Below are 17,629 nucleotides of genomic sequence, written 5' to 3'. Positions count from 1 at the left end.
GAGCAAGACTGCAACACCAGGATAGTGACTTCTTGAGGTTACACACCAGTATTACATAATTCAAAAGTGTGAAGTGCATTGGGCTGTGACTGTGTTCACTCACTAGTTCAATGGAAAGTGGTTTTAGAGAAGAGAGGGAAACCACTGCCAGATGAGAGTCTGCGGTCTAAAGTGTTAACGATACTGACTTCGGGATTTCTGAGACGGATTACACAGCTAGCGTGAGTGAAATAGCTCAACTTGCTAACATCTGTAGGAGTAAAAGAAAACGCAGTGTCCCATTGTTAAGCGCTCCGGCGGAGGTATGTTGTCACACAGGAGCGGTTTCTACGAAACTAGCTCGAGATAACCGAGCAGCGACTCGTATTAGTCGAGACAGAATAGCTTTTAAAAGAGCAGCGTTGTTGTTAATGCGTTATTTTAAATTGAAATTAACGTTACAAAACAAAGTGCTCCAGACTTACCTCTCATCCATTCGACAACTTGCTTCTGCGTCCACTTTGTTATCGGCTCCATGGCTTCTTGAACACAACGCAGAGGCAACAAATTGTGCCAAAGTTTGGCGACGAGGTTCTACAATTTTAAATAATAAAAAAAAAAATGCTGTCACATTGTCTACAGGTCGGTGCTTGCTGCTCGTCTGTTTGTGTTCACCCACTTAACAGCTCCGTATACACGCGTGAGTGGAGGCTGGACTGAAATCTCCAACACCGCCTCGCGCTGAGATCAATGCTGCGTTCATGAGCTACCGGGAATACTGGGATAAAACACGATTGGGTTACAAAGAAACGATCAAAGAAGCCCTGTTTATGAATGAATGCATTCATTGTGCATGTTTATCGGAACAAAATGTTATCAGGATGCATACCTCCCTTTTATAACAGCCATTTTTATACTTATTTCCGACAAAAACACTTGAACACCAAACAGTCAATGCCGATTTGGAAAGAGAGCAAGAGTTTACGGAGAGCACCTGAACGTGGCGTATGATGTCGGTAGTTTCTGTGTGTTCACCGCCCTCATTTGAAACTGGAGGTGTGTAGTTCACATATCATACAATGTGCTGCCCACTTTATATTGCGTTGCTCCTGAAAATAACTGTCCAGGAGCACAGATTATACTGTGAGTTTGTCAACATAATATAAATGGCGAATCACAATTAAAAATCTCAGTGCATCATTTTGTACACAGTGCATTAAACATCTGTCTATATTCATGGGTCGTTTTGGTAATGCCTACTGACATGACATTAAGTCATTATTGTTTCATTACCTATTTTGTTTCAATCAGATTTGCAGTCATTTAAGAAAAAACGTTCTTTCCACTAAACTAAATGTGGCTCAGTGCTGCTCTCTGTTGGTGACTAGCCTCTTTGCAAATCATGTGCACACAAGTTCACAGCTTCACATTGGATACAATATCAGTAACTAATTAAGAAAAAATATTTACAGCCATCCCAGAGACCCAATTAGAATGATACTATTGTCTAATGTGTGTGATTGAAATTTCCGAACAGTACAGACTGACTGATGTAAAACCCTTTGGATTGCTATTTTCTCCCCTCAGTGACAATATCTGCTGTATGATCATAAATGATTTACATTTGACCAAACATCATCTTATTTCCTTGGCTGATATGGTGACATATGCTGTATGTAACATGTAGACTGGGATTAGTGAGAGCAGGTGTACAGGTTTATTGTGTGGCAACAGCTAGCTGCACTAAAGATTAGAAACCATATCAGGTAGCGTAAGTGTTAGGAAATATACAAATAAAATAGAAACCTTCTTCTTTTGAAACAACAGGGTTGATTTTAATGTATATCTATTCCATGCAAGTGTTGAAACCCCAGCATGTTTTCGCTATTTGCCTTCCTTAAGAGGCTTTGTAAAGTTGATAGTTTTACTATTATGGTTTGTGACATTAAGGAACCTCTCCTGGCTTATTGTTTTTTTAACAATCTCAAACACACCTTGCATGTGAGAGTCCCGGCCCTTCCCGTCACTCCATTACTGAACTGCTGGCAGCTGTTGTACCCTCTGTACTGTAATCAGCTGCAGAAGCTCGGCTGTTATTATACCTGGGCACGTATCAATTTGCTCGTTTCCTTGCTGCCGAGACATATTTTTGAATAGGAGTCCTTTCTTTAGATTAAAGTTAATTAGAGATTTTTTTTTCTCCACTATAGGTAATTTAGGTGATGGCTGACAGGTAGAATGCCCGAGGTAAGCTTTTATAGAAAACCAAACACAAAAGAAGGGAGGGTTAGCCTGATTATCACATTATAAGACAAAAAAGATGCAAAGATATCTCTACTAAAGCACAGCATGTCTATTATGTTTTACCACTGTTTACGAGAAAGCGTTTAAACACAGTTTTCTAGAGTTTGGCTGAAAAATATACAACAAATTGCAGTTTTTGGTGACTAATGCCCCTTGAAGCTCTTACACTTTTAATCTCCTTCAAAGCAAGATTTACAGTATGTTTGTGTACACTGTTGCCAGGCATCACAAACATCTCTGACTGCAGCAAACGGGAGACTCAGATCCACGGTCAGTTCTCATGGGAGTGGGCTGGATTGCAGGGGATCTGGGTGGTGTGGAATTCAGAGGAGGTCCTCCCTGATAGGATTAAATGAATCATGGGATTGTTGTGGAGGTGAGGCGGAGGGATGGAAGGGGGTGTTTGGTCGGATGAGGAAGAGATGGCAACTGGGAAACTGGAAGATCGGTATTGGTAACCCTATAGTTGTGTTAGGTTAGAATTTCAGAAATAGTTCACACTTCCTCATGCAAAAGGTCAGCTTAGAGAATCACAATGACTATGCATCAGAGCTCCCAAAAACAGTGAAACAAAGACTTGCGAAGATAAGCAAACACGGCGTGATCTCGCTTGTATTCTGAGTCAACATTTATTTCACCCTCAAAATAAAGGAAGTTCAGTTTTTGGCAGTGTATATTATTCTGGGGTCTACATTAAAGATGCGGCTTATAATGCCACATAAACAAAGGCAGGCAAAACTTCCGCACAGGAAGTTATCCACTTCACTATCTAAGATGACAGGATATGAAGGGCTAAAGACGTAGAAGACAGAATACAAATGAACCCACTTCCTGCCCCTGACAGGTTTGCTCTGAACAGATTTAGTGCAGGAGAGGAAGCGTCCCGTACCCTGTCACCATTTCATGTGTGTCGCCATACACTCCACTCCATGTGTTTTGGTAGCATAGTGTGGGTTGTCATATTTTATATATTCATCACACAACATGACAGATCACAGACTCTGGATGTTATTACATGACTATAAGCAAGTTTTGAGGCTACAGTTGTCCCCACAGCAATTCATAATGAAACTATCACAGATGTTGGACTTGCAATGCATTCATATACTTCAATGTTGCCAGGTAAATTAAAGTGGAACAACATTAAGGGAGTCATAGCAGTTTAATTGCTCACAATTGATATTTTCCTTTACTGCTCTTTTTCCTGCTCTTTTTGGGGGCACCAGATACTAGACATCAGCATTGACTCTAAGATGCCTCATCACGGTGTAAAGGAGCGTTTCAGGCTGATATAAAGAGAGCAGTGTGGTAAAAAAAACACACGCACACAGAAGACCCTGTGTGCCGATCTTGTTGCTGGGGACTCGACTTGAAGGGATGATTAAGCTTCAGAGGAGTCTCTTACGAACCCATTTAAGAAGAAAGGACATTGCATTTCGCCCATGGAAGTACATTGGCAAAAATATGTTTCAACAGAATTTACACATTCTCTATGTAAAGTGTTTTCTGCAGCTGCACCCATTTGATGTGCAGAGTTGAACTACATTTTGTTGGTGTTTAAACAGCATTAAATACAGTCTATTCTTTCAGTCTGTAGGACAACAGCTGAAGATCTTTACTACAGGGAAACATCAAAAGAAAGAAAGTTGTCAAATTGGAATGCCGTTTATATTTATTTTTATGGGGCATTCTGTGGGTTTGACGGGATGACGGGTCTGGCGTTGAGGTACTCCAGAACAAAAACCTGCATGATCTTGTTGAGGTTCTGGATGGTGGAGCGATCCAGGTTCTGCTCGTTGTCGTCAAACGTGTGCCACACGGAGGGGAATGGGGAGGGGATGAGGTGGAGGATGGGAACACCTGACAGAGAGGCACAGGATGAGGATCAGCCAACACAGCTACACAACATATGTAATCATATCTGCGGTAGGTGTGTTACTTGGTGGGTATACCTCTGTTTAGGAATGGTATATGATCATCTTGTATGTGGCCAACAAGGTGATTGGGCCAGAAGTATTGCACGGTGTTAGGATGATCCACAAGCTGGTCCGTGGAGTGTAAACGCGTCTCTGTAGTTGTAAGAGGGAGGACAAAGAGTAAAAAACGTGCATCTGTTGGTCAGGTTTACAAAAAAAACCATAGATATTATATATGTATAGTTTCATGAATAAATAATTCAATAATTTGCTGATTTGCTTAGGACTGTGTGGGTGGGATTTGTTCAATTTTAAATTGACAGAGCTTACAACATAAGCAAACACATCCCACAACTGTCTTCACATTTTGATTCAAAATTCTGATTGGTGCAGGGAAGTGTGTGACATCACCTTTTTCAAGCCCTGTCCATTTAAAAAAATAAATAAATTTAAAAGCGAGGATGAAATTACCAATACCGAAATTTGTCAGTTAAAATTCAAATTTTTCTTTCACACTTGGAAAGAAGCTGATTGAGGAAAAATGTCTTCAGGGACTATTAGCAATTTGAGCTACAATCTAGATGAACAAAAGATACATATCATCTCCACAGTGCAGTCATGACAGCACAATAGTTGCCAATAAGTAAAAGATACAGTGTGACAGATGTGCGACAATTTGAGTGTCAGCACAGTTGCCACATTGATCTCAATACGATGATGACAGTCTGCAATATGACTAAAGTATTAATGACTATTGATCAAAGTGACTTGTGTTTTTTTTTTTGTGGCACACCTTAACCAAAGTAAACAGACCTAGATGGTGTTGTACAGCAGTAGTAAAAAACATTTGACTATTCACCAATGCTCTGCAGTCTGGAGAGCCAGTGCGCCGTGCTGGGGAACTGGTTGTGGAAGCGTGGGTCGGGGGCCCCGATCAGGTCCAACAACACAAACAGATCCTGGAGGAGAAGAAACAAGGAGGAGCAGAAACGATGTCGGTGAGCTGTCATGAGAATCTCTCTCTACACTTCCCGAAGATAAGTAAAGACAAGAAGCCAGGTCCCATAATGATCAAACCTCAGAGCCCCTGCTTAGAGGTGTGGTGGTGCAACACACTGACATAAATGCTCTGTGCTATCTCTGCAGGACACACAAATTACACCTGACTGTCTGTCTACATGCATTCACACACACACACACACACACACACACACACACACACACACACACACACACACACACACACACACACACACACACACACAAGCTTCTTTAAGATACTGTCTGTTTTATCTGTCTGTCCAGACAGGAATGTCTCCATAGATAGTCAGTCTCACTATCTCTCTGTGGTTGGTATACAGAAAACATTTAAACCAATTAAAGTGACGTGTTGTTATCGTAAACTGTATAATAAATGATGTTTGATATCAAGCCTCCCAGATGATAAAGTGGGTGTCTTTGTGATTTGTGATTTTCCCTGAATTACAAAACTATTTAAGAAATGTGCCTCCCTGGTTGAGGTGTCTGTGTGGGCTGTGTGAGGAAGAGGAGATCGGGTCTAAACGGATTGGACTGAAAATAATGTGCACTAACGACGGTAGATCTTGAGTGTGATCACAGTGAAGGGGGAGCAGAGAACTGGGGGGTGTACCATGGCGTGCAGTTGGTTTGTGTCCGTGGCTCCGTCGGGGTGTGGGATGGTCGCCATCTTCTCGGCCAGGTGGCGAGAGCCATAAAGGGAGTCTGTGGCGGTCCACCGGAAAAGAGCCTCCTCTCCATCAAAGAAGAGCAACTGCAGGGTGAGGTCGGGAGTAGTGCTCTGCATGGGAGGTAAAGAGAAGACGGTCAAGGCATTCGCAGAGTTCTGCTGCCCCCTAGTGGTTTTGAGAAAAAACTGCCTGAGGTTTTCTTTGGTAGTTTTTATGTGAAATATTTCTTGACAATTGTTGTAACAAAAAATAACCCCTAAAAATATGTTTCTGTAACAGTAAGTGGTCATTAATCAGCTATGATATTGATGAGGACTCCGCCTCCGTGGCACCTAATGTATTTGTATTCCATTGGGATTCCGATTCCCACCGTGACCTTTGTGACGGACAGCTGAGTCTGATAAGCATGTCTCTTGGGCGGTCTCTCCCTGTCACAGGACCTGTCACTGTCCGCCCGACAGACAGGGGCCTGAGCTCAGCTGTGGAACAGGAAAAGGGCAGAGGAGCAAGCTACATGAATACTAATGTGTGTTCCTTATGAATCGCTGGTTTGTTGGGCAATCAAATATGGTTTTACCTTTCCGAACAAATAGTTATCGCTTTTGCACTTAAAATGCTGTTGTTGCCTCTGATGTTGCGTTTGAGCAGAGGTTTGTTGGGTATCAATAAATTATATCGAATTAAAAAAAAAATAATTAAGAATTAGAGAATTTCCTTCGGCCTTCACCGACACTGTGATACAAAATTTTTTCTAACATCTAGCAAAATCATAAACCTCTTATTGACTGACTAAATTAAAATGTATAAGAGATAAACTAGTTGTTATTGTGAGCAAATCACACAAAATAACCAGCAATGAATTGATGCTACCAACAAGTGTTTTCTGTGTAGCTGAGATGTGTCTTAATCTGGAGCTGACAGTGCCCAGCTGTTTTAGGAAATTACATTTAAGAAAAAAAAATTAAACCATAATCTTGTGACTCTTTTTTTTTTTTTAAAGGTTTACATCTTCAGAGTGCCACAGACAAGTAAGACAGTTGGAAAGTCCAGAGAGACTGACTCATGCATGATTGGTTTTGGTCTCGTAGTCGTTTCTCATGTTTGAGTGTTATGATGAAACTCTACAGTGATGTTTACCCTGTTCCTGGAACTGCCTGCAACACGTTTTGCCCTTGTTTTTTTTCCGTAGCTTAGTGCCAATGATGTTGTTGTTGTATGACTCCCCTGTGATTCACGGCCACAACTCCAGTCAGTGCTGGCCACAACCACAAAAAACCCCCCCAAATACACCCCCTCAAATGAAAAGCCTATTCAACGCACACAGGAGGGACTGCGGCATCTACACATGACCCCTGTCACAGACAGACAGATGGACCAGTAGTATACCCTTTAACCTATTGTATGCTCCAGCTTTAAGTCACATGCTAGGCCCACCACCTTCTGAGCTTTCAGTTCTTCATCCAGGGCGCGCGCCAGCTCCAACATCATGGCACAGGGAACGGCAGAATCCGTGGCGCCTTGGAACTCCCTCCCGTGCCATTGCGGCGGGTAGTACTTGGAGTCGTAGTGACAGGCCAGGACCAGGCGGCGAGTGGCTGACGAGTTGAGGGTGGCAACTATGTTCGTGAAGGGCAGTTCGCCATAGGGTGTTTGTGACACAAACTTATCCTCTGTCACCTCCCAGCCTGCTCCGAGGGAACCGAGGGTGGTTTTGATATGCTGTGAACACACAAAGATATGACTTGTAAAGAGCATTGAGCCTGCACTTCACCTCACTGATTATCTGCGGCAATACGACTTGTGAACAAGAAAAGATTTAGACCTGTTGCTTTCCATCGTTGCAGGGATGAAACATTGTGTTATGATAACTTCCTGAATTGGTTGTATTTTCTACTGTTACATCATATTAGTCAGTCAGTCATTTAGCAGACACTTTTATCCAAAGCGACATACAATTCAGTATCTATCTACACACTGTAGACGTAGCTACGGGAGCAATTTTGGGGTTAAGTGTCTTGCTCAAGGACACATTGACATGAGACTAGTAGCAGGAGCCGGGGATCGAACCACCGACCCTTTATTGAAAGGCGGCCCTGCTCTCCACTTAGCCACGGTCACCCCATATTAGGGCATGAAACGTGGAGGATTCATTCACAAGTGTAAACCAGTGCATCTATGCCTAAATAATGTACATTTTTCTTTCCATTTATACTCAATTTTGTGTGTTACATGTTTACTGTACAAGTGTTTCTGTATTTCAAACTGATCCAGCCATCGATATGTTATTCTGCAAGAACTATAAGCTCACCTCCTGCACGGCCTGGCTGCCTGCAGAGCCTGGGTACCTGGTGACCAGCAGCGGCTTCAGGTCCCTCTGCCACATCTGCTCCAGGTCAGTGTGGGACACGGCGGTGCGGATCTCCTCTTGTGTCAGAGTGACAGCTCGGTGATGAAGCTGAGCCAAGCCAGAGGAAACAATCGAGATAACACAAAATGGATGAGAAATAGCATCGGGTCCAATGAATATTTAGAAAGGAATTGAGTGTGTCCAGAAAGATCAGATTGTGATGTAGCTGTTAATGCAACGTCGCACATGGAACAGAGAATATTCTCCTATTGTCAGTCAGTGTCTGCTATGGCACAGTTCCAGATCAATGCCTTCCTTGTATAGGAATAGGGAAGTCTTTCGATGATGCATTGCATCAAGCAGCAATGTGGATTAATTCATTTAAGTGTGTCACAACACTCTCTCTCATGTTACTGGAAACCACTTCCTACTGCCAACAGTGGATTTGTTTCCTTACAGTATTTACACTGTTAGGGACACCTGAGGAGAAAATCCATCGTAAGAGGGATTTTGTTTTAGTCATCTACATCACCTACATCACAATGCCATACATGTTAAAGTAATAATCTCCAAGATTTTCATTTCACTGAATGTCTGTTGAGCCACGATCTGTTGCTGAATGAGGTAAACACAGTGGCGATTGTGCAAAAGGCCCACTGATGTAAGAACTTGCATATAAAGGAATTCCCGACACTGTGGTTTGGAACTCTGTGAAGTGAGATCCACAAACACACCTGCAATTACCACTTATCGAAAAAAAGTGCCTCCAAAGAGAACAAAACGGAGATCTTTGAGATTGTAACATTAACAAAAAAAAACAAACATTAAAAAGCACCAATTTGATCTCGTGGTCAGGTTGTATCAACCGTTGTGTTTACATGGGCTGTGAAGTTCACTCTAACGCCTCCTCAGAGCGAGTCACATGGGCCAATTAGACCAGTGTGAATAGACATTGATTTTCTTCAAGAACACTCAAGGGCTACTTCAGAAAAGCAGGGATCTATTGAATGAAGAGGCATACCAGTAAAAGGTGTTTGTTAACATGCTCTCCCTAATTTAAGGAACGCAATACGGATCTGGATTCAGGCTTGTCAATTCAATGGGTGGTAAATTACAGCCACCGGTTAAAAAAACATATTGATTCTTCGATCCTGTGTCTCTTTTTTTCCGTTTGGTCTCAAAGTTCACCTGCTGAGCACCGTGGTTGTCCTGGTAACAAACTGAACTGAGTGAGAGGACAGACAGCTGATGAAGAATATCAGAGCAGTCACAGCCTGTTTGTGTGTTCTGCCCTTTGGTTAGTCCTTATTGGGCAATGTGATATATTAGGGTTGTCGAACCCATACTGACTGAATTATTTAAACGATCAATTATTTTGCAGATTTTTAAAAAATATTTTATCAATCGTTTAGTTGTGAAATATTGAAAAATGTCCATCACAGTGTCCAAGGTGACGTCTTCAAATTGCTTGTTTTGTCCGACTGAACTTTCCAAAACCCGAAGATAAACAATCTGAGAACCTGGAAGCAGCAAATGTTGTCATGTTTTGTTGACATGCAAAGTAAGCCAGTGGACAATTGTTTTCCTCCTAATTTGGTTTCATTTTACTCTCTCAGACAATAGGGGAGGCCGCATTCCTTTACTCTGTTCACTACAAATGAAGCAAACAACATGTTCATGCGTTGGGCCCATACGGACCGGCTGTAATTACAGAGTGGCACACGGTGCAAAATGTGTAATTATGCGGTCACACAGACTGTATATAGTCAACCGAAGCACTAGGGCTCACTGGGTTCAGAGAGGGTTAAAAGGGGTCCACTTAAGGTCTATAAATACCAAGACCTGCAATTGGAGGATCAATGATGATGACTGTGCTGCCATAGCAACTAGGCAAAAAGGAGAGGAGAAGAAGAACATAAATGAGGAACATGAATGGCCAGGCATGCCCAGGTGTGTCTCAGGGGAATTACACAACAGAGCTGGGAAACAGTGCAGACGGCTGCTGGAATATCATGAATAAATACTCTATGAATATCACAACTGTTTTCGGAAACTTGTAGTTTTCCCTCTCTCATAATGAACAGTCTAACTACTGGGAGATTGACACTTTAAAAGGGAACATTTGCACACACAGAGACACTATACACACACAATTGGAGTGAGTCATTTTTCATAGAAATCCAGCATTTCTCGAAAACAAAACTATTCGTTTAATTGAGTGCAAAAGCGTTTAAGTTTAAAAAAAAAAGAAAGTAAACATGATATTGACACCTAATTGATAATTGAGAGCATTCATTTGAGCCTTGTCAAAATAGGTGACATGGCAATGACATTGAGGAAAAGCTGTGGTAAGTTTTTAAAATGGGTTCACTCTTGGAACCTGTGTTCTGGAATCTGGGTGTCAACTATGATTGCCTGGCAATATGTTCAGAGAACAAGACGTGCATAGATCCTCTCGATTTATTTACCTTTTCTTGTGTCCAGGGGATTCCAGCGGTGCAGTGGACGAATGCCACCCAGATGGTCACTGTGTAAAATAAACGCATCTTGGAGGGACCGTGGCTTCGCTCGGCCATCGTTGTTGTCGCTCCACTCCACATTCCTGCGTCTCTCCTCTGTGAGAGATTACAGATCATGTGAAAAGCAGGAGGGAGGACCCGAGGCTCTCTGAACCAAAGCGCGTCACCGCACCGTTAACGCCTGTGTGTGTGTGTGTGTGTGTGTGTGTGTGTGTGTGTGTGTGTGTGTGCTTCGTCCACTCCCAGGAAACTCATGAGTATGACACACGGGCCCCATTTTTCTTTTGATAATTGCTCAATTTCAACAACAGCTCAACACATGTACATCATGCCAAAGTCCCAAGACAATTTCACTGGACCCATTATGTGTTTTTATTTACCGTTTGAATGCGGGCTTTATACAAAAAAGCAAAGAAAACAACGTAAAGTACAGTATATTAAGATGTCATTCTTGCAGATACATAATTATGTAGGAAATCGCGCTTTGCTCGACTCCTTCGTGCAGTACACGAACAATGGAGTGCATTTGTTTTATTTAATTTGTCTAAGAATTAAAAAGCATTACATATTTGTTGACTTATTTTATTTGCATTTAGTACCCTATTATCTTTGTGAGAGTATGACCAGCGCTTCGTACGTCACCTGCCACGTGGTTCATTGTCACGTGGTCAACCCGGAAGTCTGTGCCGTGTGCGCTCAACATGTCAACATACTCCCATCACACAGTTAGATCGTAGCTAAATAAGAGTTGTGAAATATCTTTTTGATATATCTAATATATATATATATATATTGCTACTGCGCGTGTTGCCAGCAGACATGTCTGACGAGGTGCGCTGCTTGAAGGCTGAGCTCGAGGAGAAAGAGAGAGAGATTGCTGCTCTGAAGAAGAAACTGGCCCGAGTGGAAAAGGTACTGTAGTCTATTCTGAATGATAAAAGTCAATTCTGTTACTATAGGAATGTGTTTTTATAATGTATTTTCCTTTGGCTAGCAGTTTAGCATCCATGGCGTAGCGATATAGCATTGTTGTAGCTCTTCTACATAGCAATAGCAAACTTTGTTTATAATTGGGCATGAACATAACGGTGCTTTTAGCGCCAGATACATTACGTTACATTACGTTACATTACTCCTTTCTTAAAATGAACCATGGTCACGTGATAGACAGCTAACTAGCTTGTTAGCTATCCGGCGAACGTCCTAACTGTGATGCACGTGACGTGTAGTTGAAGAAAAGATTACACATTAAAGCACAGCATGAATGGATAATATGAAATGGAGACAGATGAACCCTTAAAAAACACACAGCACCAAAAAGAGTTATTGGGTTATAGATAATACACATCTATCAAACTACAGGGGGTGATAACACAATGTCCATGTGAATAACTCATTAACATTGCATTAGACACACATTAAATGCTAAAAGTTTTAATCCTAGAGTGCTATAGTAATATATTCAGATGCCTTTGATCCCCCCCCCCCCCAAAAAAAAAAAAAAAAAATCAATGACAGACGCACACACCTACTTATCACAAAGGGGGGACGGAAAGTTTTAAAAAGTCCAAAATACATTTGGAAATTCTCAAAAGAGACAGAGCACACTTAACTCGTTTAGTCTGGAATGCTAAATAAGACATAAATAAGCACACTATAAGCCCCTTAATTCCTGCATATGAAGAGCTTTTTTCCCCCCCCAAATAGCGCCTTATGCCAGACATATGGGCTGTGTGCGTATGTAAAGAGAGATATAAATGTAGCTCATGATATTATAGAGGCAGGCTGCTTGGGGCTGCGATGCCACATGGCTCAAAGCTTCTGTTTAAACTTGTTTCTTATATCTTGTGTTGTGATTCCTCCCCCGGTGTGATAGAAGGGCCCTGCCTCGGTGCTGGAGCTGCATGAGAAAGTGACACCCCTGACCCCCCTGAAAGCCAAAGCAGCCCTCAGCAACGAGGACATCATGCGGTACAGCAGACAGCTCCTTCTGCCTGAGCTGGGCGTACAAGGTACGACCGGCTACAGGCAGTGTTATTCTGATATGCAGCACAGTAAGCGTTCTGTCGAGAGAGATTAACGGCATGAACGAACCCCAACAAAATGAATTCTGATTGTCCACAGGTCAGCTTAATTTATCCAAGACTTCAGTGCTGATCGTGGGCTGCGGAGGACTGGGCTGCCCCCTGGCACAGTATCTCGCCGCAGCAGGCATCGGTAGGTCGTCCACTTGATTAATGCTCAGCATGACCAGGCGCCAAACAAATCAAACCATTAACCTTGAAATAAATGGGCTGTGTGGGCTTGAGTAATTGTTGCGCTATCAACGGGTCATTTTCCTCTAAGGCAGGGTCTAAAATTAGCAATCTGGCTCACCTCCCCGGTGGCTGTTAAGATAAATAAATGTACCTGCGGGGGAAAGGTTTCGAACCATAATTACTCATTTCCACTCCTAAAATAAATATATCACACCACCCATTTTTTTATGATTACAATCAGGTGTACTGGGAAAACGTGTGTAAAGAGCCAAGAGTATATTCACAGCTTAAGACTTACTTATTTTGTGAATATGTTTTTATTTTGCGGGCAAATCTATACTGCCTGTTGCCTCGGGTGGAATTTCTACCAAACTTTGGCCGTATAGTCAACTAGGGAAAAACTGAAGGAAAGCAGATACAACATTTGAGAAAAGGCAACAACTAAAGATAAAAGTTCCAGTCAAGTTTTCTGAAGGCACACTTTGTTAAATGTGTACCCACCCATGTATGGGATTGACATTTATTCTAAAGACTTTCTGCCTGACTGCAGGGCGCCTGGGCCTGCTGGACTATGACGAGGTGGAGCTCAGTAACCTGCACAGACAGGTGCTTCACGGGGAGGAGAACCAGGACCAAGCAAAGGCTCTGTCCGCTGCCAATGCAGTTAAAAGGTACTGATTTGAGAAATGTGCCCAAACCGATCCTGAAACAGAGGCGCCAGTATTCTGATATTATTAGCAAATGTTCTCTGACTACGATAAGTGGTGTGCTTCTATGTGTTTTGTGACCATTTAGTTGCAGTGCAATACATTGCTTGGCGCTCTCCAGTCTCGCCACAGGTTATATTTGGTTGTGTACTTTTCGCCACAGTCTGCAAATATTGTGTAAACATGTTATTTTAGAGGCACCACCTCACAGTGGGCCCAGTGTGGTCAGCGCGCACATTGTGGAGCCATGACCACACGAGGGCGCCATTTCTCTGTCTACCGATCTCCCTCTTACTTTAATTGTTAATGTATTGAACCTTACAGGTTGAACTCAACAGTAGAGTGTCTTCCCTACCACCTGCAGCTGTCGCCGGAGAACGCCTTGCAACTCATTCGACAGTATCCTCAACCTTGCATCAGTCGTGAAACAGTCACTCAGCTGTGATAGCGTGAGTGCTACTTCACATACTCAGGCGGTGAAATGCGTACACGGGACTAACCGCGTGATACGAACTCCGTCCTTGTTGACACCTTGACTTCGCTGACCTCATGTATGACATCGTGGCGGATTGTTCCGACAACGTCCCCACTCGCTACCTGGTGAACGACGCCTGCGTGCTCGGTGGCAAGCCTCTGGTGTCAGCGGGCGCCCTGAGAATGGAGGGACAGGTAAGGTCGGAGAGGCGAGAGTCCCATCAGCTCCTGTACATTTACGACGATATACTTGCATCAAAAACATCAAAAGCCCTCTCGCTCTGTGTGTGTGTGTTTGTGTAGCTGACGGTGTATAACTACCGCGGAGGCCCCTGCTACAGATGTCTGTACCCGGTCCCCCCGCCCCCAGAGACGGTGACCAACTGTTCCGACGGAGGGGTGTTAGGAGTGGGTGAGTCTCGTCCCCTTTCTTGCCCCAGGGAGCCCTTGACTTTGTACAGAGTTCAGTCTGTGTAAATGGTAGTTGTTAGTAAAACTTTCCACTTTTCTCTTTAAGTTCCAGGGATAATGGGCTGCTTCCAAGCTTTGGAAGTCCTCAAGATTGCCTCTGGACAAGGCTGTATCCTTTGGCTTTTTCCATTGTGAACTTCCACGTTACTTGGAGTGCCCTCCTTTGCATGGGAGTTTTCCAGTCATCTGGATGAACAAAGAACTGTTGAAGCATTATAGCAAAGTTGGGCATGGGACAGGTGTTTGTGTGCCTGTCTGATAAAAATATAGCAAACACAGACTCTGCTGACTGTATGAGAACTCCTTTGAAGCTGCTGTGTGTGTGAAGACTTGCATCAGAGAATAGACTTGTGCTATCCTGCCCTCCGGCTCGCATTGTGACACCCATGCTAACACCTGGCCCTCTATAATGCGTCAGCCAGGGAATTGCTGCAGGGAAGTCTTCCTGCCGAACCCGCCCGAACGTTGCCACGGTGCTCTGCTCACACAACAGACGGGGAGACGCGTGGCAGCCGATTCTCTGGATCAAGCAGCGCAGACGCTTTTCACATTGTTGCCGTTTTCCTTGACCTCCCCCCCGGGGGGCGTGCCAGCTTCCTGCGGCCAGCAGCTGGTGATGTTCGACGCTCAAGACGCCAGATTCAGGTCCATCAAGCTGCGGCCCAAGCAGGCCGGCTGTGCAGTGTGCGGAGAGAAGCCCACCGTGACCCAGCTGGTGGACTACGAGGCTTTCTGTGGGTCTGCTGCCACAGATAAGGTTGGTCATGAGAGAGGTCCTGCTCAATAACAAGTGTTTCTCACATCGACTGGAGCTTGCCATTTTACTAAGACACAATACATGTTATTATTCTGTAATCGTAGGAAAACATCTCTTATTGTGTTTCAGTGCCGCAAACTCAACCTCCTTTCCAGAGACCAGAGGATCACGGTACAGGTAGAGCATATATCGTCCGGAACAGTTGGCCGCTGCGTGACTCCCGGCAGTGCCGTTTATTGTATGATTGCTCACAATTTAGTCCACAGTTTTCATGCGCGTTCATAAACTGATTACATCTAAGCGCTGACCCAGCCCCGAATGGGAAATGACTTAAAATGTGCCTGTAGATTTTCTACGGGAAATAATAACATGTCCTATTTGGTGGAGAGAGCGGCGGTAGTGGGTTGCGTCTGTTTTCTGGAGAATTGGTGCTTTCAAACCCGCGGAGTCATTAGCCTCAGAGATTGGGATCATGATTGATTGGGCTGTAATCGAGATTGTGCAAGGGGCTCCAGTAAGAAAAAAAACAAACAATTTAGTTTCCTTTGATTTAAGGAAAAGCAGTTAAAATGTTCACATTATTCCACAAAACCAAATCCAGGCAACATTTCAACATTTGCCGAGAATAATTGTGGTTATCCTGTTTTATAGATGTTAATCGATGTCTTTTCCCGAAAGACGAAGCTCCACCTCTCTCTAATGAAGAAGTTATTTGCGCATTAAGGTCTGCTTTGATGTGATTCCAGGATTATAAATCGATAATGGACAACGCAGAGCCCCATCTCTTGTTGGATGTGCGCCCTCTTGTGGAGGTGGACATATGCCACTTACCTTTTTCCCTCAGTATCCTTTTTAGAGACGGAGGCGCACAATCCATCTCCTGTTTCCAACCTCTGTGTGATTGTTCTCCTTACACTGTTGCCAGACATTCCCCTCTCCAGTTTAGAGGAGAGGAAGAGCGAACATATCCAGTTACTCCAGGAGAGAATCAGCCAGTTGAAACGGCAGATGGAGGGTGACTGCCGGCCTCCAGGTAAACACGTCAGAACCCACATGTCGTTTGAAATGGACAGGCACGTCGAGCCACTTGTGCATATTCACAGGCCACTGTGTGGTCTCATACTGCCGGGCTTACTTTGGACAGCTAGTAGCGGGTTGTAATGGGGTTGCTAGGTGACCCCTTTTCCAAAACAAGTACGGTCAACCCAAGCAGCTGGCCCGCCTCGGAGAAATGAATATTGAAAATGTTATTTTGGTGACGTTCTGGCTATTCACTGTGTTGAGCATTCTTTATCAATGAGCTAAATTTAGCCTTGTGGAGTTTATTGTTGAATCTGACGCATTGTACGCGTTTAGGATCCACTGGTGTCACCGAACTAATCTCTCTTTCTCTGCCGACTCCTCCAGTGTATGTGATCTGTAAGCTGGGGAACGACTCTCAGAAGGCGGTGCAGGTTGTGGAGAAGATGAGTGGATCAGAAGTGGACAGTGTCTCAGTGAAAGACATCTGTGGAGGCCTCATGGCTTGGGCAAAGAGAATAGACCTCACATTTCCACAATATTAATCCGTTTTAATTGTATTTCTTTTGTTAATAAACTCGGTTTTTCCATCATTGTTCAGTTGTTTTCTTATTTTGTATGTGCACTGAACTGTGTGCTGTCAGGTGGATTGGCTTTAATGTCAATACTGAATAGCAAAATCTCACATAGCGAGAGTGTGTAACAGTGGACCAGTTCCTAAAATGTGTTGTGTAATCCACTGTGTCGATCAGTGCATCGAAGACATGAGCTGGCAGATAACACGATAACAAGGCATCCTTGCAAAATCGGATTCCTCTTCCTGTTTTTTCTTTCAATTCTGAGTATTAGCAGCCTAATGGTTAATTGAACAGATAGCTTAATGAAGAAATTAAACCTACACCTGACACTTCAGGGCCCTTAAGCAGACATAGCCCTACCTACCCTTATTTCCCCTTTAAACAGACACAGTAGATACTTTTACTTTCTTTGCTCATTTATTAAAGTAAAGTGAAATCAGCTCATTTTTGCTGGGGACACATATGAACCCTCTCAATGGCTCCTGGACCCCAATTTTAAAACCAGTTCATTACAAACCGATTCGGGTCGTGTAGAAGACAGTATTTTTTTTTTCTCTTGGCATTGCCAAGTTGAAATAACGGAAAAGAAA

The 17,629-nt window shown here is 43.4% G+C and overlaps 3 protein-coding genes across 4 annotated transcripts in view; 1 reads left to right on the top strand and 2 right to left on the bottom strand.

Annotated features, from left to right (window-relative positions):
• The window catches only part of cnksr3 (cnksr family member 3), a 45,955-nt gene extending 45,276 nt beyond the window's left edge, over positions 1-679 (bottom strand). The window contains exon 1 of the mRNA XM_068721534.1: positions 465-679. Within this exon, the coding sequence (XP_068577635.1) occupies positions 465-516 (52 nt within the window). The 5' untranslated portion in view covers positions 517-679. The remainder of the gene's footprint in view (positions 1-464) is intronic.
• A 2,214-nt stretch (positions 680-2,893) lies between these two features.
• On the bottom strand, positions 2,894-10,891 carry qpct (glutaminyl-peptide cyclotransferase). Its single transcript, XM_068721727.1, has 7 exons — positions 10,724-10,891; positions 8,217-8,363; positions 7,346-7,627; positions 5,851-6,018; positions 5,059-5,158; positions 4,236-4,352; positions 2,894-4,143 (listed from the first exon to the last, which is right to left on the bottom strand). Exons 1-7 carry the CDS (start codon positions 10,889-10,891, stop codon positions 3,962-3,964), a joined length of 1,164 nt encoding a protein of 387 aa, XP_068577828.1. The 3' UTR covers positions 2,894-3,961.
• Positions 10,892-11,453: 562 nt separating this feature from the next.
• mocs3 (molybdenum cofactor synthesis 3) lies at positions 11,454-17,058 on the top strand. Of its 2 annotated transcripts, none has more exons than XM_068721906.1 (13): positions 11,454-11,686; positions 12,654-12,786; positions 12,899-12,991; positions 13,583-13,703; positions 14,064-14,142; positions 14,295-14,408; positions 14,517-14,625; positions 14,731-14,793; positions 15,278-15,441; positions 15,571-15,618; positions 16,188-16,284; positions 16,367-16,474; positions 16,849-17,058. In XM_068721906.1, exons 1-13 carry the CDS (start codon positions 11,594-11,596, stop codon positions 17,004-17,006), a joined length of 1,380 nt encoding a protein of 459 aa, XP_068578007.1. In that variant the 5' UTR covers positions 11,454-11,593; the 3' UTR covers positions 17,007-17,058. The 2 variants fall into 2 exon arrangements, with proteins under 2 accessions (XP_068578007.1, XP_068578006.1); XM_068721905.1 differs by having other exon boundaries at positions 12,651-12,786.
• The last annotated feature ends 571 nt before the right edge of the window (positions 17,059-17,629 follow it).

This window comes from Cebidichthys violaceus, unplaced genomic scaffold (assembly GCF_023349555.1).
Source record: "Cebidichthys violaceus isolate CVI_PGR_0920_01 unplaced genomic scaffold, fCebVio1.0.p SCAF_28, whole genome shotgun sequence".
Classification (NCBI taxonomy): Eukaryota; Metazoa; Chordata; class Actinopteri; order Perciformes; family Stichaeidae; genus Cebidichthys; species Cebidichthys violaceus.
Note: the sequence above shows the minus strand (reverse complement) of the source record. Positions and strands in the feature narration are given on the sequence as shown.

Bases quoted from the DNA above. Each gene is read 5' to 3' on its own strand.
- qpct (XM_068721727.1), bottom strand. From the start codon at position 10,891: ATGATCTGTAATCTCTCACAGAGGAGAGACGCAGGAATGTGGAGTGGA. The intron at 7,628-8,216 runs GTGAGCTTATAG...GTGTGTTCACAG, and splicing joins GCAGCCAGGCCGTGCAGGAG to CATATCAAAACCACCCTCGG. The intron at 5,159-5,850 runs GTACACCCCCCA...CTTCTCCTCCAG, and splicing joins CAAACCAACTGCACGCCATG to GATCTGTTTGTGTTGTTGGA.
- mocs3 (XM_068721905.1), top strand. From the start codon at position 11,594: ATGTCTGACGAGGTGCGCTGCTTGAAGGCTGAGCTCGAGGAGAAAGAG. The intron at 11,687-12,650 runs GTACTGTAGTCT...CCGGTGTGATAG, and splicing joins AACTGGCCCGAGTGGAAAAG to AAGGGCCCTGCCTCGGTGCT. The intron at 15,619-16,187 runs GTAGAGCATATA...ATGTGATTCCAG, and splicing joins ACCAGAGGATCACGGTACAG to GATTATAAATCGATAATGGA.